Source organism: Alligator sinensis, unplaced genomic scaffold, assembly GCF_000455745.1.
Source record: "Alligator sinensis unplaced genomic scaffold, ASM45574v1 scaffold233_2, whole genome shotgun sequence".
Taxonomy (NCBI): Eukaryota; Metazoa; Chordata; order Crocodylia; family Alligatoridae; genus Alligator; species Alligator sinensis.
The window spans coordinates 310441-335278 of NW_005841941.1; the positions used below are offsets into that span (position 1 = coordinate 310441).

The 24838-nt window shown below is 46.0% G+C and overlaps 1 protein-coding gene across 6 annotated transcripts in view; it reads left to right on the plus strand.

The window, feature by feature from the left end:
• SH3BP4 (SH3 domain binding protein 4) overlaps positions 1-24838 on the plus strand; it is a 188245-nt gene that overhangs the window by 150756 nt on the left and 12651 nt on the right. For all 6 annotated transcript variants that reach the window (XM_025199363.1, XM_014518172.2, XM_025199364.1 and 3 more), the window contains exon 3: positions 3367-5729. In XM_025199363.1, coding sequence (XP_025055148.1) covers positions 3367-5729 — 2363 coding nt within the window. The remainder of the gene's footprint in view (positions 1-3366; positions 5730-24838) is intronic.

Genomic DNA, 24838 nt, shown 5'->3' on the forward strand with positions numbered 1-24838 from the left:
CCCATTCCTTTTCAACCTTTTTTTAATAAGTGTACCACTGGTGGCCCTCTTTTTAGTAAATGTACCCCTGTCAGCACTCCCTCCCTCACCCTGCCCCGCTCCCTCCCTCACCACGGGGGTGTTGATTTGCCTCCCATGGCTTGTCCCTCCCCCCTTCCCTTCCACCACAATGGACCTAGCAGCTTCCCACTGCCAGGTTGTGCTCCTCGTCGCCTATCTGCCGCACTGCAGCTGCGCTCACGTTTGGGCATTTATCAGCTAAATTATTGGCTGCGTCGGGCCCATTTCTGATGCAGCCAGTTTTCATTATATTGGTACTGATCCGATATCGGACTGATGTATCGGTGCACCTCTACTTATAGTTTAGTCAATCACAAGATGCAGTCTGTGATGACGATAAAGAATTATAAGCCGAAATTATAAGATGCTGTCACGTAGATTTTGTAGGCTAAAGGGCCCAAGAGGACCAGTGGGATCATCTAGTCTAGGGGTAGGCAACATTTTTTGGCCAGAGTGCCGAAAAACCCCACAATGCGTACCTTGGAAGGTGCCGAAGTGCCGGCATGGCAGAACAACAAAATGAGGGCAGGGGGTACATGTCAGGATGCCCTGCTTGTGCCCCTGTGCCCCCCACCCAAAGCCCCTGCCCCCCAGCCTGGGTTCTGTGGCTGTCAGCAGCTATCCAGAACCTGGGCCAGCTGCAAACATCTGCTGCCTCCTAGACCCAGCTCCGGGAAGGCAGCACATACTGGCAGTGCTCCCCACTGTGTTGCCCTCACTGCTTCTGCAAAGCAGCGCTGGAACCCAGCGTGGCAGGGCACAGCAGGGGGTTGCAGAAAGCTTCCTGCTCCGAGCTCCCCGCTGCCCTCCTACACTTCCCCTGTGTGCACAGGAGCAGCATGGGCAGCAGGACAGGGTTGTGTCCCTCAGTGTTGCCTCCACCTGCAGGGGAAGTGTGGTCAGGGCAGTGGGGAGCTGGAAGTAGGCAGCTTTCTGCGCCCCCTACTGTGCCTTGCCATGCTGGATTCCAGCGCTGCTTTGCAGAAACAGTGAGGGCAGCACATCAGGGAGCATCACCAGTATGTGCTGCCTCCCTCAAGCCTGGGGCCGAGGCAGCCGGGGCCGGGACAGAGAAGCAGCATATGTTTGCAGCTGGCCCAGGTTCTGGGTAGCTGCGGATAGCCACAGAGCCCAGGCTGCTTGCAGCAGGGCTTCCATGGGAGCAGCCTGGGTTCTGTGGCTATCAGACGCTCACCCACGGGGGACAGCTGCTGCCCTCCCACCCTGGCTCCAGGCTCTGGGAAGGCGGCAGGTGCCAGCACTGTGCCCATTGGGGCCAGGGCTGGGAGGCAGCAAGTGTTTGTAGTATCCCAGCTCTGGGTGGCTGCTGATAGCCATGGACCCCAGGCTGCTCCCAGCAGGGCTTGCAGTGTCGCAGCTGCGTGCTGGGAGCAGCCCGGGCTCCCGGCTGGCAGCAGCTACCCCAGGGGTGGGCAGAGGGCTGCTTACCCAGTTTTGGCAAGCTGTCAAGGGCCACATCAGTAGCCCTGCCTCTTGGTCCGAGCTCTCCGCTGCCCTGTCACGCTTCCCCTGTGTGTACAAGAGCACCGTGAACACCCTTGACAGGTGCCCCGCCCCCTGGTCACCATCTTAGGACCAGTGTCCCAATGTGCTGGGACCAATGTCTCAGGGCCAGCACCGGTGGCAGGGGTCTGTGTAGCCGGGCTGGGCTGCAGCAGCAGGGAGAGTGGGGAGCTGACCCAGCTCCATAGAGCCCCTGCTGGCCGGGACCCCTGTACTCCTGCCGCCCTGCTCTGGGCCTCACCGGCGCTGGCCCCAGAACACCAGTGTGGGCTCCGTGCACCCATTTACTCCCAGTGCCCCCCTCAGCCCCGCGGTACAGGCAGGGGGCAATGTGCAGCCCTGACCCCCTGCTCCCCAACAGGTAACGAGCTGGTACTGAGCGCAGGGAAAAGCAGCCCCTTCACCACCCCGTGGCCGGCGCTCCCTGCTGCAGCGGCTCGGGGGCTGTCCTGAGCAGGTGCAAGCAGCCCCATGTGGGCTGCGAGTGGCTGCAGTGTGGGGTGCCGGGCGGGGGAGGGGCCTCTTTTCCTGCACTCAGCACCAGCATGTAACCCATCCCGCTGCCAGCCTGGGCCCTGTGCCAGCTCTGGGCTCACCCATCGGGGCTGCTCGGAGGCGGGAGCAGCTGTGGCCCCCCCACTTGCCACGCTGGGCAGTGTTTGCCATCGCCGCCTCTTGGCTGCCCAGCATGCGAGCTCCGGGCGGACAGCAGCAGCAAACACTGCCCAGCGCAACAAGCAGGGGGGGTTGCAGTTGCTGCCACCGTGCGCAGCCTTGATGTTGCGGAGCCCAGGCTTTCATTTTTGACAGGAACCAAAGACAGATAAATATTAATTTTCCAAATTTTTTAGGGACACCGTGGGCCAGATAGAATAGCCTCGCAGGTCATATCTGGTCTGCAGGCCGTATTTTGCCCACTCCTGAGCTACCCAGAGCTGGGGCAGCTGCAGCCAGGAGGCTGCAAACAGCTGCTGCCTCCCTGGCCCCAGCGCATGCCAAGGAAAATGGCCTCATGTGCCATGCTCGGCACGCATGCCGGGGGTTGCCGACCCCTGATGTAGTCTGACCATTTTTATAACGCAGGCTGTAAGACGTATCTGAATGGACTTTTGTTTGAATTAGAGTTTCTTAGAATAACTGTAGGACTAAAATGATGCTTGTGCAGCACTCATTTGGATCCGAGTTCCTCAGTAAAGTAACTGGTGTCAAATTAAGAAACAAAATTATGAGAAGTAAGAAATGTCTATATGTAAATGCTGTTGCCAGCCTATAGGCAGCTTTTGACCATTTAAACACTTGTAAATGTCATCTGTCAGACCTTTATCCGTATTAATATGCATAATATTTTAAGAGTGTGGACTGCTGAACTCTATAGGAACGACAGCCTGTTCCGTGTATCTGTTGGAGAGATGGTGTGATCATGCTGATGCACTACAGGATTGAGAGTTGGGAATGGAACCAAGATCCCCTGACTTTGCCCCTGAGTGGCTTTGTTACACTGGACAGATTACTACTTTTCTCTGGGCTTCTGGGCCCCTGCCTCCTCCCCACACAATGGTTGGACTGTCCTCCTATATGAAATTGAGCTCTTGGGAGTGGGGAGTGGAATCCTTTTAAAAAATAAAAAAGTACAGCAGGAAATAGGATTACAAGATATGATAAAAGTTGTGTCTTGACCATACTGATCAAAAGTAACTGATTGCTTTGCTAAAATGATGTTAACAAATTACCACTTATGATTTGTCAATTACTTCAAGCACATGTTTTTTTTTCTCTCTGCAGTGCCTTCTCCTAGTGCCTTGCTGGTTGACAATCCCACGTCATTTGGAAATGCGAAAGAAGTTGTAGCAATCAAAGACTATTGTCCAACTAACTTTACCACCTTAAAGTTCTCCAAGGGTGATCATCTCTATGTCTTGGATACCTCAGGAGGCGAGTGGTGGTATGCTCACAATACCACAGAAATGGGTTACATACCTTCCTCTTATGTCCAGCCTGTAAACTATCGTAATTCTTCCTTAAGTGATAGTGGAATGATAGACAATCTACTTGAGAGCCCTGATGAAGGGGTCAAAGAGCTAGATCTGCTTGGAGAATGGACTGACATAAAGAGAAACTCTACCAAAACCTGTAGCAACAACCCTTTCTTGAATGGGGTCCAGACAAATCCATTTCTGAATGGGAACTCACAAATAATGCCCAACACAGAGAAAGAGTGTGCGCCCAAAACCACCATTGACTTACTGCTGTTTGACACGGGGCCTTCTGTGTTTACAGGGTCCAGTTCTGCAGCTACTAGCACCACAGGTAACACTTTTGATGAACTTTCTTCCATGAACAGATTTGAGTCAGAACACCCAGTGAAGCGGGATAATCCCTTTTTCAGAAGCAAACGCTCCTACAGTCTTTCAGAGTTATCTGTCCTTCAAGCAAAATCTGAAACCCCAGCATCATCAGGATTTTTTAGTGGGTTGAAATCTCCTATGCCTGAGCAATTCCAAAGCAGGGAAGATTTTAGAACAGCATGGCTGAACCACAGGAAGCTGGCTAGGTCTTGCCATGACCTGGATTTGCTAGGCCAGAACCCTGGGTGGGGTCAGACGCAACCTATAGAGACCAATATTGTCTGTAAGTTGGATAGTTCTGGGGGAGCAGTTCAGCTTCCAGATACAAACATCAGTATCCATGTGCCTGAAGGGCATGTCTCTCCAGGAGAAACACAGCAGATCTCTATGAAAGCCATGTTAGATCCACCTCTGGAACTCAGCAGTGACAAGTGTAGCACCATAAGCCCTGTGCTGGAAATTAAACTGAGCAACATGGAGGTTAAAACATTCATTATATTGGAGATGAAAGTATCGGCGGAAGTTAAGAATGACATCATGAGCAAGAGCTTGGTGGAATTGCAGTGCTTGCGGAGTGACACAAAAGAAGGTCCATACACACCCATGCAGCTAAACTATTGCTATGGAGACACACTACAAGTGCAGTTGAAGAACCTGGAGCCTTGCATGTATATAGCTGTGGTAGCCCAAGGACAAAACATCCTATACCCTTATACTGTTTGGGACTACATCAGTAAAAAGGTAACAGTTGGTGTCTATGGCCCCAAGCACATCCATCCTTCTTTTAAAACTGTGGTGGCTATTTTTGGACATGACTGTGCACCAAAGACTCTCTTAGTGAATGAGGTTACAAGGCAAGTCCATGGCACAGCACCCGTAGCACTGCAGTTGTGGGGAAAGCACCAGTTTGCTTTGTCCAGGCCACAAGATCTAAAACTCTGCATGTTTTCCAATATGACTAACTATGAGGTGAAGGCTAGCGAGCAGGCTAAAATTGTCAGAGGGTTCCAGATGAAGCTGGGTAGAGTTAGCCGCCTTATCTTCCCCATCATGTCACATGACCCCAATGAACTCTTAGACTTCACATTGAGGATACAAGTCAAAGATGACAAAGATGCCATATTGACTCAGTTCTGTGTACAGACACCACAGCCGCCTCCTAAAAGTGCCATCAAGCCCATTGGTCAGAGAAGATTTCTCAAGAAGAATGAGGTTGGGAAGATCATTCTGTCCCCTCTAGCTGCAACTAGCAAATATCCCACCTTTCAGGATCGGCCAGTGGCAAGCCTGAAGTATGGCAAACTACTCAAGACGGTGGTGCGGCAAAATAAGAATCATTATTTACTGGAGTATAAAAAAGGAGATGTCATAGCTCTCCTCAGTGAAGAGAAGATCAAATTGAAAGGGCAACTATGGACAAAGGAGTGGTACATTGGCTACTATCAGGGGAAAATTGGCCTTGTTCACACCAAAAATGTGCTAGTGCTTGGGAAGGTCAAGCCGAGCTATTTTTCTGGACCTGACCTCAGCACCATTGCATTGCTTGAGCAAATCCTGAGACCCTGTAAATTTCTGACCTACATCTATGCCTCAGTAAGGACTCTGCTCATGGAAAATCTCAACAATTGGCGGGTGTTTGCAGATGCTTTGGGGTACTTGAACTTGCCACTCACTTTCTTCTGCCGGGCAGAGCTGGACAGTGAGCCAGAGCGAGTGGCCTCTGTGTTGGAGAAGCTGAAAGAGGACTGCAATAATACAGAGAACAAGGATAGGAAATCTTTCCAGAAGGAGCTAATGGCGGTGAGTACTCAGCTTGTCAGAAGGATCTTAATGCCTTGTGAATTCAGCTCTAAGTCAGTGGTAGAAAATAAGAGTTGGGTTATTCATAAACTAGTCTTTAATATTTTATGCTGGCTAAGCAGGACATTCTAAGTAGGAAACTCTTTCCTGTGTTAAACTGGTAGGAAACTGGTACAGGGTAAACATTTTTAAATTACTTTTGTACAGGATTGCTCTGCTTGCTTCACGATTCAAAACCCTTTTTAATGCACATAGACCAAAGGTTTGTTGACAAGTCCTACTGTATTCAGTGCTACTTAGACTTCAACAACAGTATCTTGTTCAGTTTTAAGAAGGATGTAGAGAAACTGGAGAGGGTCCAAAGGTCAAGGGTGAAGACAGGGGGGTTGAAAGCAAGCTGTATGGAGAAAGCTTGAAGGAACTAGGTATGTTTAGTTCGGAGAAAAGGGGATTAAAGTGGGGGACCTGATTTAGTATTTTTCAAATTTTTTACAGGTGCATAAAGATAGAGAAATGCTATTCTCCCTTGCCATAGGGGATGGGACAAAAGGCAGTGTGGTTAAACATCAGCAACGATTTAGATCAAGTCCCAGGGGTAACTTCCAAAACTAAGATCTGTAGGACATTGAAACAAGCAGCATAAAGAAGTTGCAATACCTCCTTCATCACAGGTGTTCAAAAAGAGGCTGGATAAGCACCTGCCTTTGGAATGGTACATTTTACATTTTGTGCAGGGAGATGGACTAGATCAGTGGTTCTCAACCTTTTTGTACCAGGACCCATTTCTAAACGTCAATGGCCAGTCCCAACCCACTGCTCCCCCCCAGACCCCAGTGTGTGGGGCAGGGGGTGGGTATGTGTGGGGCATAGGGGGCCCTAAGCAGCCTTTTGCGGGCTGGAACTCTGACAACCTTTAAGGGAAAAGCCACAGTTTCCCAGGTTTTTCTCCTTTAAAGGAGAATCCATTTTTTAAGTTCATTGATTCATTTTTAAAGTTTGTTCGCACCTCTTTCCTATAGTCTTGCAACCCACGGGTTGAGGAACGTTGGACGAGAAGACCTCAAGGTCTTTTCCAACCTTATGATTCTATACTGAGGAGAAAATACATTGCATCCGTAATATAGTACCTAAAATTAGGCCTGTTTTTAGAAAAAGAAATCTGTTTTTTTCTTCCCCTTATTTCCTTTCCCTAAATATCTTCTCTTCAGATTAGAGCAGTTAGTTTTTAGAAGGCACATCCTGAACAGTGAATTCTGTACACAGTTTGATCCAAAGAGGACTTATGCAGGAGAGGAACTTCCAGTATGCAACTATATGCATCCAACTAATGTGTGCATTTAAGGGAAATGGGAGTCCTGTGTTTCTTGCTGGAAATCACTGCAAAGCTGATCTCTATATTTCATAGGAAATGAGCCAAAGGAATTCAATACTTGTTTTCTAGCAGAGATTTGTAGCATCATTGTTCTCTAATAGTCTTTTTTTTGTGAACCCAGATAACTAGGTTATTCACACTGTGTTTTCAAAATGTCAGCTTAATTATTGAACAGCAAAATTTTCTCTGGGTGGCTTTATGCTTTGGCAGTAGGGCAAGAACATCCATTGTAGGTAAAATCTATGTGAAAAAAAACAAGCTTAACAAAGCCATTCATATTTTTGCCTTCTTTTAATGGGAATGGTATATTTTGCTGATTTAGGCATCAGGTGTGTTCAGTACATTGAAGAAATGGGTGCCATAACTCAATGAAATCCTCTCTAGTGTGTTCAGAGCTTTATTTTTGGGTGTTCTGTCTATTTAATAACACAGCAGTATTGGGGGAGGGAAGCTCTTTGAAATCTCCTACTTACACATTGATATCCTCTGTAGAGACAAGGAAGCCGTTAGAACCAAAAGAGGTGCCAATTCTCCCCTTTTCTGTTTTACTAGAATTTACCCAATCACAGAAGCTGTGTAACAAGGTCTTCATTAAAAACTTAAGGTTTAACCTGCCTAGAGGATTTAGAAACACTGGCTGAGATGTATCTACATCTAGAAGGCAGGGTAGAGATGCACCTTTAAAAACTGACCAAATAAGAGGTGCATAAGCTTTTGTGATCTTGAGTTTACTTCAGCAGATGCAATGACTGACCACATCTAGTGATGTATATGCATCCTTTGCACAGTTTTGTAAAAACCTAGTCAAGGTTTCCTCAAAGTCAAGTACTTTTTCTTTAGTTTAGCAGTTTTCCAGGTAAAATTAAAATGCTGGCCTGAGGGGCACATTAAAAAGCAACAGTGTTATCAAACAGGCAGAGCTTATGGGAATTTATAGACATGCAGAGACTGCTCTGATGCATTTAATTTAAATTAAAGCTGGTTCAACAAGCTTTAGTTAAAGCACTGCTGCCACCATTTTTCAGCATGGGGACATTGATCAGAGCTGCTCTAATTAAAGCGCCCCCTACATCTGCCTCCCAGAACATGTCTATAAATGCCCTGCATTTTTAAATGGTACCATTGCGAATCATTCCTTTCTTTGCAAAGAATCAAACCTCTGCATGACCAAGACCCCAGTAACTTGAGCAGGCCTACAGAGTCAGTATAGAAGCCAGAGGAAAACAAGTGGGTGGACTGAAAACGTTAAAGTTTAAGAAGAACCAAGTGAGAATGTAACACGTTCTGTGTTTTATTCAGGAGTGGGGCTTGGGGCTGGCTGAGATCAGAGCAAGATGCAGGGACCTTGGGAGTGAGGTTACATCTTGATTCAGTAAACACCCCTTTCCATTTTGCTGTGCACATTGCAACCCTGCCCCTTGGCCAGTGTGGCAGCTCCTACCAAAATTGTGTACTTGTGGGTGAAATTTGTAGCTGACAGGAGCATTGTTTTAACTAAAGCAGCCTTAAGTTGTAGAATTAGCAGCCACCACTACTTTGATGTACCAAGTCTTGCAGGGATGCAAACTATGCTGTTGGAGGCTTCACTTGGGAACCTGCTCAGCTCAGCTGTCCACAGGTCATTTTAAAGGCTCTCCACTATCAGCCACTTGACCCAAGGGAAGTTTGGAGTCCAGCCTCATTGCTCAGTTGTACTGCTCCTAGCGCTGACTCCATCAGGGCTGTCCAAAGTGTGGCCAATGTGGCTCCTGCCTGTGTGCTGCTCCTCCCACTGCTCCTGCTGCTGCTGGGGTCTCTGAGCTCCCCTTCCCTCCTGCAGTGTCCACTTCTTGCCCCTACCCTCGGGTGCGAAGCCCAGGAAGTTTCTGGTTTGCAGTGAGAGAGCCCATATGGTGGGAAGTGCCTGAGGAGTCTGCACAGCCTGAGGTCTCCGACTGCTCAGAAGTCAGGCTACATATTGGTGGCAAAGTACCACTCTTTTAAGTGGATAAGAATGACCGGGGGGGGGGTAACTTGTAGTTAGCTCAAGTCCAGGCACCTACTGCTTTCAAGTAGGTGTGTTTATTTATTTTTTTTGCCTCCTTTTTAAATAGGTTATTCCCTCTCTTCCATAAAGGTGTTTATTTAAACAGTAGTTTCTGTTGCTGTTCTGAAGGATATGCCTCCCTACCCCTATGTGTGGGCAGCAGTCAGTTCTGCTCAGGAGCAGGGGTTGGGGAATAGGCCTGTGAACATAAAGTTCCCATCTCCTTTGTGCAGAAGGGCGTTGATGTGACTGAGAAGCAGACCAAAAAGCTTGAAGAGTCTGAAGAGGTTTTTTTGAATCTTCAACATTCGAGCCCTGAGTTCAGAAGAAAAGCAGTACTTCCAAAGGGATTTTTCTGTAACGGAAAGAAACCAAAGGAAACCAAGAGCAGGGGCAGTACAAAGGGATATCTAATAAAGAGACACAAAGCCAGCCCTAAAGAATGGGTGGGTAGAAAGGAATTCAGGCAAACTAGGGCAGATTCCAAGAGCTATTTGATTTACTGTATTTACTTGATTAGATGAGGTTCCCCCTCCATTTAACATGGGGTAGGGGAGCCTCTTGCCTTACAATCCAGTACATGGTGGTGGGGGCAGGCAGCTGCTGGGGCTCTAGAGCCAGCGCTGCTGCCTGCTCCCTACTGCCCCTGCACCCCTGCCTCCTCTCCCCCATAGCATCAAGCTCCGCTGCCCCCAATTTTACACCCCCCTTCCACCAGGCCGCTTTTCCCTTTCTGCTGCACTCCCTATCTTTGCCCCCGTGTGTCAGTTCTGCGCTACTGCTACAAGGGAGGCTGGACCCCATGCTCAGTGTCCCAGGCTGCAGCAGGGTTGGAGTCTGCCAGCATGGAGCAAAGGTTAAGGGGGTATATGGAGAGACAATCAAGGAATAGAGATCTTAGTTAGCAGGAGGAAGTAGCAGCCGGGGACTGAGGGTGTGGGGACAGAAGTGGCATGGTGGAGGAAGCAGGGGGGATAGGAAGGTGGGGGACGAGCACACTGAGGGGTAAGTGTTGGGGGGAGCAGCAGGAGGTAAGCTGCCTGCCTCTCTCTGCCTGCCTCTACACTGCTTGCAACCCACTGCCCAGCACCTGACTGCTCTCCCACTACCTGTCCTACTTCCTGCCCCCCATACTGCCTGCCTTCTACTATCCCCCACTACATGCCCCATTACTATCCCTCCCTCCCCCCAGTGCCTACCCTTTTACTGCCCCCCTGATCACCTCTCCTCTCACTGCCTGCAGTAGGGAAGGAACAGAATTAAGATGCCCTTCCAATAATTAGGTTCCATACATGGAAAATTATAATAAATTTATAAATTTTCTTTGTAAAGAATCTAATTCTTGGGAGATCATCTTGTAGTTAGGGCCATCTTGTATTTCGATAAATATGGTAAGTTATTGGGGAAAGGGAGCGTTTTGAGAGACTATTTTAGGACGGGGAAGAAACCAAGATGCCTTCTAAGTGCCCCAAGTACATGGATTTTCCCTCATTAATTTTCCCTCAGCCTGAAGAAGGGTGTGTGTGCCTGAAAGCTTGCAAAGAAATATAATAATAAACCAGCTTGGGATTTTTGTTTGGGTGGGGGTGGTATTTTCAGCACAGTTTAATTGAAATATGTTCTGTTTGAAAGGCTCCAGGACTGTTGGAAATACAATATTTTCTCATATACTGCTAAGTGTTTCAAGGGCTCTTCACTGTCTGCCTTACTGAATTAAATACTATGGGCATACCACTGTTTTTAATCTGGTCTCTTTGCCTCTGAAGGTCAAAAATAGTTTAATTTGTGGGTCTTGACATACCTGCGTCTCATCTAAGGGAGAAGGAAAACCAGATACAGTTCACACTGTCTGCATATTCACAAGATAACAGAGTTAATGGGAGGCTTGTCAGTGACCTGACAGTATTTTCCTTCCAAAGAGGTCAGTCTTACAGGGAGGCTAAAATCAAATTCGAGTGGGAATTAACCCTGAACATTTTCTCCCTAACAGTGTTTTGTTCAAAAGCTTCAGTTCCATGTACTTCTTTTAAAGGTGCTATTACTTAAAGGTAAACTCATTTCCTGGAAGAAGTTAACACCTATTGAAAACCTGTTTGCTAATGGCAATATTGATGTTGGTTGACATTAACGAAGTGACTTGAGGCATAATAACTGTGAGGGGCAATCATTTTATTTATTTATTTTTTTAAAGGCTTTCTTTTCTTTTGTAACAGTTGGTCTTTTACTATCCAGCATTTGTTGGTTTGGCATGAAGTGCTGATCTGGTCCTTTCATGTTCAAGTTGAGTTTCTAAAAATCAGATGATTTGGAAAAGGTATAAATAATGTTTGTTTAACCTTAATATGAAGAAATACTCAGATATACTTTTTTCCATAAGAGAAAGCACAAAACTTGCCACATAGAGTTACATTTTATGTATTTTTTTGTATTTTGTATTGGGAGTGCTTCTCAAAGGTGTTAGAGTGAAGCTGATCACTGGGGGTGCATGTCACGCCACAACTAGGCAACTGGTTAATAAATAATCAAATTTTCCACCTAGTATTATCAGCGATATCTAAAAGTAAAGAGTGCCCGCCCGCCCCCAAACCTGGGTTAGTTAGTAATAAAAGGTAAATCGAGACTGTCCTCCTGGAAGTAAATCAGTCGGGACACTGGCGTACCTTGCTAGAATGAGCAGGGAAATAAGGTCCCAAATTAGCAATGCATTTATGCTTGAGTATCGGGTTGTTGAACTAGATGGTCATGAAGTCTCTTCAAGCCCTGTATTTCTTAGGGCTCTATTTGTCTGTATCCATCCCTGCTCAGGGAAGCATTTTGAGCTTATGCTTAAGTGCTTTACTTAGTGGGGCCTCTAATGTGATGTGCTAGTTCATATTAGGTAAAAAATGGTCTTGAGAACCTATTCAGAATAACAGGGCTATTCTAGTTCTTTATATTTTAGGGCATCCAGGAGGATTATTTTCCTTGCGTTGAAAGCATTTTATGACTTTGCATGTTATGCAAAGGGGTAAGGGTTTTCAAAAGCTTTACAGTTTCAGTTTCAAAAAACAACTTGAAAGTCCACAGGTCCTGAGTTTCCCAGGGTTATGTCACTCCTGAAAAGGGCCTTGAGTACTTTTAAATTGTTACCCAGTTGTGCTGCATTTTTTTTGAAGTTCAAGTTGCTGCCAAGGGAGTGACAACTTTCACTGGAAGAACTCTGCTCCCGCTGATAATGGCACTGCCAAGCTCTTGGCAGCACCAGTGAGCTACACTTGTCATAAGATGTACGTAATTTTCCTTTGGAATTTCAACATAGTATTTTAATTAGAGCCTTGACCTTCTAAGCCTTTCAAGCATATGTTGCTGTTCTGAAAAATAGTGGGGTTCTGGAGATGTTATTATGTTAGAGAAACTACAGCACATTAACTTATTTTTTTTAATTGTAATACTGGTCTGGAGGCAGAAAGTTGATCCTGTTTTAAATTTCTTTTTAAGAATTTGCTTTCTCTTAAGTGCTGCTTTGATCTCTGAAAATGTGGTATGATCACTCTTTACAAGTACCTTCATGAGGTGAATAATAGGGGAAGTGAAGGGCTTTGTAGGCTGAACAACAACACTGGCGCAAGATCAAACAGCTACAAACTGGCTATGGATGCATTTAGATTAAAAATTAGAATATTTCCAGCATTCAGAGGGGTACAGTTTTGGAAAAGTCTCCCAAGCCAAGTGGCGGGAGAAAAGGATTTCAGTTACTTTCAAGAGTGAACTAGGTAATTTTATGAAAGGAATGGTATGGTAGAACAGAGTTCTGCATTAGCAATCAGTGTGTCATATGGCATAGCATGTTTTGCAATCCCCAGGTTGGGGGACTAGTGTTTGTAATGTGGAAGGTGTCTGGTAATTGCACACCTCAACATTTACTGGAGCCTTGAAGGGTCCCCCCCCAATATCTTGAGTACGTCTGGATGGGAGGGGAGCAGTGTTGCCTGCCTTCAAGCCATCCTGGTATTGTGCAGAGCTAGAAGAGGGTTTTGGGGTTTTGTTTATTGGAATGAACTGCTGCACCCACTTGTACTTAGAAAACCAAGAGGTTCCTGGCTAGACAATTCGCTTTTCTGCCCAGGGTCACACTGATGGCTAATTTTGGGGTCAGGAAGGAATTGTTTCCCTTCGGCAGTTTTGGCACAGACTGTTGAAGACCATCTTTCCCTCTAGTGTGGGGCATAACCCATTTCCTAGGATCTGCTGATCATATACTAATCAATTATTTCCTGCACTTGGCAGTTCTCTTATGCCCTCTACTTTTGCCAGTGGCATGGTTATAGGGTGCTCTTGGTGTTTCAGAAATCATCTCTGGCAGATGATCAAAAGGATTTGAAATGACATGGGTGATTCCTTGGATAAATGATTACCTGTGAACACAGGGAACTGGACTTAATGAAAGGGGCCTTTTGGCTCAGTCCTATGTTCCTATATTTCTAACAGAGGGGCTGAACTTTCCTATGCAGGCTGTACCATGTGTGGGACCACTGCCAGGAATCAGACCCTACCCACTTGTTTCAACTGTGCATGGCAACTCCCCACAAGAAGGTTGGATAGCTGTCTACCAGCAGCCCTGGGTGATATTTGCCTCTTTTCTGGGGCTTGAGGCATGTGAAGCAGGAGAGAGTGAGCAAGACAGGGAGTCATAGACAAGCTTCTGTAACTCATTTGTGTTCAAGGCGACTGCTAAATCCGTTGCAATTATGCACCCCTGCTGACCCCTGATAAAATACTGTATTTAATATAAGATGATCCCCTCATAAGGCAACCCCCCAATAATTAGATTCTATTTATGGAAAATGTATACATTTTCCATCAGTTTAGTATAGAATCTAATTATTGGAGGTTTGTCAACCTCCCACTGCTACAGCAGGGAAAATAAACCTGTAGGGTCAAGTAGTCCCTTTCCCCTCTGCCCCCCTCCCCACCAATTTATTGCCCCTGAAGCCCCTTTCCCCTTCTTATTGCCAAACCTTGCTCTCCCCGAGCATGTGGAAGCGAGGGAAAAGTTGACTTTGAAAGAAACACAGCTGTAGCAATTTGCATATAGTACCATAGACTTAATTCACCCAGAAATTATGCCTTTTTTTTAAAACTGCTGCAAATTTTAGCACAGGTACTCCCTAAACACATTTAGCACCTACTGAAATGGTGTACAAACTCTTTTTTTATTAATATATTTTGTGTTCCAGGTCAAATCAGTTCCAAATCTTACCAATTGAACTGAACTCAGTCATTCTAAAAACAGATCAATTGAGCAGGCAAAACTCGATCATTCTAAACACAATATCTGGAGCTACAGCTGGCAAGCACTCTCCATCCCAGGCGCTCACCCTGGGATTTCAGATGCTCCCAAATCCATTGGCAGGCATCCTACATGCAGGCCCAAGCCTGGAGATCTTGGGGGATTTGGATGCTCCCACTTGATCTGAGCCAAAAGGCCAAGTGATAGTGTACAAACAATGCAGGATATCAGTCCAACACTAGAAAGCTCATGATTTACCACATTGTTCATTGGTTGGGCCCCAGCAGAGTTAACAGCGTGTCAACCCATGGAGATCCCACAGCTCAGCACTCTTCAGTTTGTGTGTGTGTACTCCAGAGAGCCCCCACTTATGACTGGAACTGTGTGTTCTTGTCACGAGTCCTGGGATCCTCCAAAAATGTATATAGAAATGCTCCCAGCAACCTGCTTTGGCTTCACCTCATGGAGGGTGGCGCCACACTAATGAAACGCAACAGGCTGAGAGAGGGGGCGACAGGGATTCTGGGTGAACTGCTTAGGACCCTGTTAGGTGATGTTTGCCAGACATGTACGGCTGGTGAAGAAACGGGAATCATTAGAAATGGAAAAGAAAGGCACACATCAAGTGTGGAAGTGAAGAGGAAGTTAAAATGTATTCACGGTTGTGGGTCACCATGCTTTTAAGCGTCGATACTGAGGGGAACTGCATGCAATGGACACTACAATATGTCTTATTCAGGTGGGTTTGACTAACGAATCTTTACAGTAGCTTTGCATCAGCATGTCAGTCTTGGCTAAGATCAAGCAGTTTTTGGCACCAAGAGGAGGGTGTTAGGACTGTCTCTAGCCCTTGCGGTGCCAGCCTGGTATTCCTTTAAGCCTAGTGCCCATTCCTTCCTGGTATAGCAATTGCGTGCTTTTTTAAGGACCCCACACGCACAAAAAAATGTTCCCATCCGTATGTTTGCCATATATGCACCATATACTTTTTAGTCATGCTCAATGTTGGCTGCATTTAGTCAACTGGTTTCCATTACTGAGCAGTTCAAAAATAAGCAGTGTATTTAATGAGGTTTCCTTGTATGTGAATGTAAGATTGGGGGGGCAGGGGGAGCAACCTTATCTTATATTTGAGTAAATGTGGTAGGAACAGCACAGAAGAGGTGTAGCACCTAGTTTGTGGGCATCTTCAGGACCAAACCAGCAGTGCCTCAAGCAGTGGTGGCTCCCCCAAAGTGCTATGTGCTATGAGTACTTTTTGCTTTGCTTGCTCCCTGTGCTTGGGACACTTTTAGGGGGCAGCCCAGAATTGATTGTATGGGCCCTATACAGCTCCTTCAGCATGGGAATTCTCGTGGCCCATGGATGTGGATGGAAATGTCAGACAGTGGTCAGGATGGTGGAGGCTAGAAACTCTAACCTGCTCTGGAAGCCTGAATTTTTATGTTTTGGTAGAACTCCTAAGAATCACTCTGTACAGGGCCTAATCTCGGGTACATGCTGAAGTTAAAGGGAATCTTTCAATGGGCTTCAGCCAGCGACGGATAAGACAACGGGTCCATATGTATCAAGCATGCTTACAAGTGTAGAAGGAAAAGGAATAGCTTACATGCTCTCAGCCTGAGTGCGTTCTAGCAGGGTTACCTCTACTTTGGCTGACTTCTACTCAGTTTAAACAGCAGAAAGTTCCAGAGCAGCAACATAAAAAAAAAAGCTGCAATGTTTCTGTTAATGGGGACATAGAGCAACTGCAGACATGCCTTTGACTGCAAGGTTATTAGCACTTTAATTGCTGGAGGATATTTATCCTTTCATTGCTGGAGGATATTCAGTTAGGCAAAAAATAATGCTACAGTTTTTCTTTTTAAAAAACATTTGAACCAGGTGAAATTAATAAGATTATCATAAATAGGCAGGTTCCCCTCAAACACAGCGTATGAAAAGGCACCTGTTTTTGGCAAAGGAAATCTGTTTTGCAGAGCTTTTTATAGCCACATGGTCCTAGAGTGGTGTTACCAACCTACAGAGAAAGTGATATAACCAATAGCTGCTAATTGGGTTTCTGTACCTCGTTACATGGCAGCCTGTTACATTTTCCAGAATATGCAGATTAGCTAATGCTGCTTTGTTCAGTTCAAGTAAACCTCTCTTGACGTTGCTGTGCATGCAATCACCTTGTTTTGTGGAATTTGTCCTTCCCTTGGCTGCTTGCTTCCCTGCAGCTGGCTCCTCATTTCTGCATGCAACAAAGAGCAGCCTTATACTGCTGCTCTCTCATTCTCAAAAGTAACAGGAGTTAGGTGCTGCTATTACACCCATCTTCCTGGATAGCTAAATAGGCTGTTCCCAAAGTCTGTGTCTGTATCTTTCCCCTCGTAATTTGATAATAGCATCACTTTATAGCTCTAGGAATAGCTTATATTAAGTTAAATGCTACCACTGCTGGTTATCTTTAATCTGTGGCCTCACAAAAGGTTCAGCCCCACTAATGTGTAATAATGCTGAGAACCTCTAGAGTGCTTTATGGCTTAAATGCAGTTAGGAATCATTAATAAAAATACTCTGCTTTTCCATAATGACTTCCTTCTGAGGTTTGCAGAGCACTTTGGTAGATGCTAATGAATTCACCATTGCGGCTGCACAGCAGAGAGGTAGAGGGAAAAGCATTCCCCTGTTCCACAAAGGGGGAAAGTGAAGCAAAGGAAGACTGAGTTACCTTCACCCAGGTTCCCTCAGCATGTGGATGTCCAAGCCCTTTAGCCCCTACGTAAATGAACAGAACTTAATTCTTACCACTTTGCAAACCAAGTCACTTACTTACTTTCTATAAGAGTCAGATGTGGGAGAATTCAGCTGGTCTGATCTCACCCAACACGGAGACAGTAGAGAATCCAGCCTGTGGCCTTTTTCCATTTTTCCTTGTAGATATCTATTGATTTATTTTTCTTGTTTCCCCTTGTCCTTCCCACCCCCACTCAAATGAATCTATAGGGTAGAGCAGGGATGTCAAAATGAAATTTGTTAATAGGGCTGCAAGCTCTTCTTTTCAGATGTTCACACTCTGGCGCTCATGCTAGCAGCCCCAGCAGTGCCACGGGCAGAAGCTCCTCAATTAGTGGTGGGGTTTCTTGTGATACCAACCAATACCCAGACCCTGCAGAGATATGGGTGAGATGAGAGATACAGACAGACCCTGCCAGGACACTGTGTGTGACCGTATGCCACCACAGATGGAGCCTGGGCACTGGCCACAGCATCAGGGCATCCCACAGTGGCAACCCACACCACAATGATAACCAGAGCACTGGTAGCTGCTGTGACACAGTGGGCAAAGCCCTGCAACTGCTGGGCTTCCTGTAGTGATAGATTGCACCCTGGTGGCAGCTGGGGCTCTGGCAGCTTGAGCAGCACAAAGGGCTGAAACTCTGAAACCGTGGTCAGAGCTGCAGCTCTGGCTGTGGTGGCTCTTTCCCACACAGGCAGCCAGAGCCCTGACTTCTGCCATGATATGGGCAGCTCCACTGGCACCACAGGCAGAAGCCCCTTTGCTGCGACCAGAGTCAGGGCTCTGGCCACAGTGGCAGGACTTCCCACAGCAGCAGCCCGCATCCCCGTGGGAGCTGGGTCACTGGCAGACCCAGCAGCACTGGGGGCAAACCCAGGCACTGCAGCCAGAGCCCCAGTTCTGGCTGTGATGGTGGGGCTTTGTGGCAGCTGCCAGCACCCTGGCTTTCACCAGGACACAAATAGCTGCAGCAGTACTGCAGGCCAAGGCCCTGCCACCATGGCCAGAGATTTCCACGGTGACAGGCTGCATGCTGGTGAGCTGGGGACACAGGCAGATCCAGTGGGTGGATCGGAAGCTCTGCCCTGCAACCACACTGCCCATTGAACGAGTCTTTTGCTCCAGCTTTGGCTGTGGTAAAGGGGCTTCTGCCTCTGGCACTGTCATGCTGTTGTCTCTGGGGTGCCTGCTGCCTCTGCAGGAAGCCCCACCACAATGGCCAAAAGCAGGACAAAAGTCTGCGGGCTGGATGACCTGGGTCAGAAGGCCAGGTTTAGCCCATGGGCCATGTGCTTGACATTTTTGGGGTAGAGGGAAATAAATGGGCTAAATTTCAGGGGGCAGGACAGAGAGTAGAATTTACATGTTTTTGCAAGTGACTGCAATGCACCTGTCACTCAACAGCTTCCTGAGCTTTGTACTGACACCCCCTCCAGGCACTCTGCTCCCCTCCTGCTTCAATGTTATTTTCCATGATTAGAGGATTGGAAATAGGATTCTGCCTTTCAGATCTGGAATGCAAATACTGCCTCCCCAGATGGTGTTTAAGTGTGTAGTGTTCTGCGCTGCTTTGAAATATAATTTAAATATCAAACCCTTTTCTTTGCTGTGCTGTGTGCTAGTTTCCGGGAGAGCAGGCTCAGGGGTTCTCTGAGGTTAATAAATACTTTAAAGTTCATTGGCAGTGCACTGTTTTAAACAAGTGGCAATAATAGTACAGCCAGAGTCAGGCCCCAGAAATAAATGCATCTGGACGCCAATGAAAACCTGAATATTTGGAATGTGTTTTATTTAAGTGGTTGAACTGTGTGTTTTGGCCATTTTGGGCTTACTATGGGGAGTGGGAAGGAGGAAGGGGGTGCACTGTAACTACAAGAGCCTGAGGCAGGATAAAAAGTCCATTGTGAACAAGGCTAATCCCAGTTGAAGCAGTCATTTATTTCAAAGCAAAAGTGTTTGTAGTCTGTGTTCTTGCAGCAAAGAGGTGGGTTGTCTAAAGGCCAGAGATGATTTGGAAAATTTGCTTCAATTATTCCTGCCCTTGAAAGACCCCACTGTATCCTGGCAAGGTATTTTGGGTAAATCTGGTAGCTTTTGTTGACCAACTCAGATAGTTGGAATAATTCTTCCTAATAAGCTTTTGGGCACAAACACCCTTCATAAGGCTGAAGAAGCATCTGCAGACCGTCTGTGCTCTTCCAGGATGGAGTGGTAAAACAACCAGAGGCAAGGCTTTTGTGGAGGTAGAGAGAGAAGAGAGTGTTTCAGAGAGAGAGAGAGAGAGAATATTTTAATGTTCCTAACAATGGACCTTCCCTGAAGGAGAAGTAGGATGAAATGTCCAGGAGTTGAGCTAACGGGGTGTAAGTGAGGCATCAGCCCTCAGTGTTGCTGCTTCCCCATGCACTGCTGCTGCCCAGGGTGCAAAACTACCCAGCTGCATCTCTGGAAATGTCCCTATTGCCCTGTCTCTTTGACTGACCTTGTTCTAGATCTGTTCACTTGCAGCTCCCCTCCCATCATTTTTCTCTGTACAGTTGGCTGGTTACTCGTCTAATATCTGCAGTATCCCGTTGCTTTTCTTTTACCCTCCATACTTCCTCCTTTCCCCTTGCTCATTCCCATCCCTCACGCCTCAGTCTCCGTATTGCCACCAGCCCCATGGTTTGGCTGTTCTCTTCTTTGCAACAACAAAAAAAACTTTGCTCCTCTTGACTCTTTCTTGGTGCTGGGGGATACAAAGCAGGGGAGCTGCCCGTGGCAGTGAGCTATGAACAGAGCTCATAACATTATACTAGGTGCTTGTAGCTGAGCCATGGGTAAAACTCAGCACTTCTGATCTTCTGGGTTCTGAATTCCCAACCCTCCTTTTTGGGGCACTTTCCTGAAGTACCAAGGCTCTGCCTTGATGGGGCCTGGCCTGATTGTGGCACTGGGCAGACACTGGAAAAGTTTGTCCTTGTTAGTTTTCTGCTTTCTAACTGATTAAGTGCTTTCATTTATTGCATCATTTCTTTCAGTTTTCTAGAGAAGCATTGTTCTATTTGTTCAGCTTTATAAGATCACCTTTTGGCTGTGACTGGTTTGCTCTGTTAGTCATCTTGCCTGCTCTGTCTTTACCTTCGGCCCTCTGCTAACACTGATCTCTCGCAGTCTTGACTCTCCTTTGTCACACTTCACTGCGTTTTCTTGGCTATGTTTTTTGTTCATCTTTACATCCCAGTGCACTAAGATCACAAGGTTCATGAATAATGCATTTTATACAATAGCAGGCATGCTGTTTCTCCTGCCTTGCATTTGATGTCATACTGTCCTCCTCTTTCCGATTTCAATAAGTTTTTGTATTGACAACCCATAACCTCATCTTAGATGTTGTCAGGGGACGTAGCAGGAGGTTATGGCAGCTAATGCAAAATAACTAGAATTTTTAGTACTATAGGGACAGTTTAAGGCCGTAGAATGAACACAGCAGCTGGTGGCTCCTGCTAAAATCATGAGACACAAACAATGAGTTGCATAGCTATGGTATTATCATTAAGATGTTTCAAAGTTAACTCATTGAATTTACTGGGGCAGTTCATGCCTTTCAGTTCCTTTGTTTTGGATGGGTCTTATAACTTTAAGTTGCATCACTTTACTCTCAGGTTAGTTGATAAACTTTTTGTGCCCGTCATGAAGGCTGAAAAGATTTGGCTGATTTTGGTTTCTATAGTGCTGTCCTACAGCAAGAAGGGTATATCACCGAGCCAGTTCTGTGGGATCAGTCCACAAAGCCCTGAAAATAATACATATTTTATTTGAAATCTGCATTCAGCTCTACAGTTCTAAGTGGCTTTTCAGATCACCTTAAAACAAAACTTTTAATTGAAAAAGTTCATTAGACTGTGACTGTTGTTTCACAGAATCATTTTGAAACTGTCAGTGTGTGCACACGCATATATGTATTAGATAGCATTTCCGAGTTTACCATTATTTCCTATAGCAGTGAATTTTTTAAACCAGGGTGTCAGGGCATCCAGGGGTGCTGCAAGATCCTTTGTAGGGTGCCACGAGATGTGAGGAAATAAGCAGGTAAGCTCAGGCTTGGTTCCTGCCTGGCTATTCGCCTGCCCATCCTACCTGACCCTGCTCAAGGAAATGAGTACTGTAATTAATAAATTAGTTTTTGAAATGGGCTGCTGCTTGATTCACAAGTTACGGAGGGGCACCTTGAATCTAAAAAGAGTGAAAGCCACTGACCTACAGGTATGGTGATGTAGTAAGGAGCCATTTTCTTTCAGAACTTTATACAAATTTGAAGTTCACAAACATTTCTTGTAATACAATTCCTCGGTAAACTAATCCTCAGGTAATTTTCAGCATCTTCCTGTATCACTCCTCCACTTAACTTACACTGCTTGTTTGGTACTACTTTGATTTAACAATCCATTCAAATTACCAAAATACACAGAGGCAGCACCTCCTCTGGGCGTGTTTTCTCCTTACCAGCCCCCACGCATCTTATGGCAGAGATAAGAATGGCTTGCTGTAGGATTTGTTAACTACTGGGTAGTTTCTGTGTTTGTACAGAAGCAATTAACTGAGATTGTCTGTCTGTAAAATGCTGCAAAATGTTTGCAGTGGAGTGCAATCAGGGACACAGCCTTGTTTCAACAAAGCAATCTGCGTTTCTGTCTTCTGGTTGATGACAGCATGGATGAGCACGGAGCGTTACTTCTCATTAACACCGTATTGTCCGGACTAAAATGGATAGGTAGCAGGTCTGTGGAAAGAACCCCCCATGCTTTTCTGAATAGCAAGACTCATGAGTTTGCGGTATGCATCAAGCTACTGACCGTCCCTGACCTGCTTAGACCAGCTCATTGATACAGCAAACGCAGAGAGAAGCTAGTTGTATGATGGAAAGATGGCAAACGCATATTTCCAAAGCCCTCCCGAAAACATGGAGGCTGAGCGCACTTGTTAATCTGCTCAGCATGAAGTGCATCTTGTGGCTCTGAGACTGGCATTGGGTAGGGGGGTCACAATGTGGATGTTCTTGCAGCAGCAGCTGTGAAGGTCAGGGAAGTAGATTTAGAATATGTGCCTCATCCCATCAGCACATCCCCACATCTGCCAGCCACTTGAGGAGCTGAAGGAAAGGAAGGGCTGACAGCTCCTCCTACAGTGGAGTAATAGACATCTTAGCCTTTGGCCTCAGATTTTAGATATAGTTATTGCAACAAGTTACCTACATCTATAATGTCCACAATACAGTTTAAATAAAAGTGCTGTCCCAAGCGAGACACAACCTTGCTTTTAGAACACTGCTCTTCCTGCATTGTAATTAAGTTGTAAATCCATCTTCCACTTCAGACTTGTCTTTCCAAAATTAAGGAAGCCAAATGCTCTCTGAGTATCTCTCTTCTTCCTTGTCTGTGATTGTATTGTAGACAGCTGTTATGGCAACAGCATCCTCTGTGATTTATCCCCCCCCCCCCCCCAACCAAACCTACTAGGTTTTATTTTTTCCTTTCCTATCTTCACCTGTTTCCATTTTTCAGGGTCAAAGTCTCACATTTTATTTTAATGGAGGTGGTTGACAGCTTTTATAAACAGCTCTCTGCCCACAGATCTAGAAAGAGAATGTTTAATAAAGAAGGGCACATAGTAGACTAGGAAAGGTTTGGGTTGAAGTTTTCTGCTTTGTGCAGTATTTCTTTTCAAAACAATTTTTAGCAGGTTCCAAACTAGACATACTTACCTTTTTTACCATCAAATTCTATGTCTGTGGACTCATTTGAGCTATATTTAAGGGTATTTCAAACTTAAATAATGAGAAGTAATATAAATGCCTGAAACCCAGGAAATCTGTGATGTCCGTCCTTAAAAGTTACCTGCAGATTGGGAAGAACGGGTAGTCTGTTTTTTTGGTCACTTCTCTGTATGCATAAGGAGAGCCTAAAGGGGCAGGTCTCTGTGTGTTCTGTTCAGATTTTTTTCTTTAGAAATTTAATCTGATCTAGTCTCCTTGGAAGACTGTGTGGAAAGCTGGAGAGCTAGCAGGAAGTACTGAAAACAGGAAAGTTGAAAGGTACAATAGACCTGCTTTAAAATGCTTGGTAATACTGGTTTTGTATTTAAATGATCAAAGATGTGACACTAGGTACCCCCCAGAATTACTGATGTGATAAAATGCCAGCAGCCTTTATACAGGAACTCTGCCTACAGGAACCATGCAAAAATGTCTCCCTTGGGAAGCACCTTCTTTGCATTTTTAAGAAACCTCCTGTGAGGGGGCTTTCCAGTGGTCATCTACTTCCCAATTCCACTAATTTTGAAGGGGAAGAGCAGCAAGTTCCAGCATCCTAGAGCCCTCTGAGAGAGAGATCCTGCCAGCTGCCCCCTTTTTTTAGAACAAAGGGTATCCAACTCAGTTGTGTCAATTTGCTGCAGTTTTGGCAATATAGCATGGATGGAGAGTTAAATACCTGGAAAGTCAGGATCCCATACCTGTTCCAATCCTTAAACCAACGGGTTCAATAGTTTCTGCAGCCAGGGCACGTAAGGGGGTGATGTGTGAGTAGCATCCTGGCCTGTTGCCTTAGACTCCATATCCTGAATGACCAGGGACGTATTTGCTGCTGGATTGACTGACAGTGGCCTTTGCAAGTCTGGAATAAGACTTTAAACTCATGCCTCTGTGATGTGGTGTCTTAGCTGTTCTGCCATTGTGCCTGAAGCTGGGAGAAAGGTGTCTATTAAAGATTAAAACACCTGCTACTTTTCTCCTGCTCCTTTACTCTGGGTCTCCTGGGAAACCTCCAGCAAAAACAGGGAAGATAAGACTTGCTCATAATCTTAGAATCTCCTAATTGGAAACCATTTTTAGAGGAACTAAAGATTTCATATTATTAGTTTGAAGACACTGCCCCCCCACTTTCTTTATGTTTGACTTGCTCTTTATATTTGTATCTTGCATGGGGCTTGTTCAAAAAAAAAAGTGAAGTGTGGTTTCATAGTTTCATAGTAGCTAGGGTCAGGAGGGACCTGAACAGATCATCTAGCCTGACCGCCCACCACAGGCAGGAATGAATGCTGGGTTCACAAGACCCCAGACAGGTGATCATCCAACCTCCTCTTGGATTTGCCCAAGGTAGGGGCGAGGACCACTTCCCTGGGAAGTTGGTTCCAGACTTTGGCCACCCTAACTGTAAAATATTGCCTTCTGATCTCTAACCTAAACCTATTCTCCATCAGCTTATGACCATTGTTCCTCGTCACCCCAGGTGGTGCTGGGGAGAAAAGGGCTCTGCCTATTTGCTGTTGATCTCCCTTGATGAGCTTGTAGGCAACCACCAGGTCCCCCCTCAGCCTCCTCTTCCTTAACCCTCTCCCAGCTGGCCTCATCCCTTTTGAAGGGCGGCGCCCAGTACTGGACGCAGTACTCCAACTGCGGCCTGACCAAAGTCGCATAGAGGGGGAGTATCACCTCTCTGGGCCGGCTTGAGATGCATGACAAGGTATGGCTGGCCTTGCTGGCTGTGGTCTGGCATTAGCGGCTCATGTTCATCTTGGAGTCAGTAATGACTCCGAGATCCCTTTCCGCCCTGCTTTCAAGAAGGGAACTCCCCAGCCTGTATGTATGCTGTGGATTCCTTCTCCCAAGGTGCAGCAC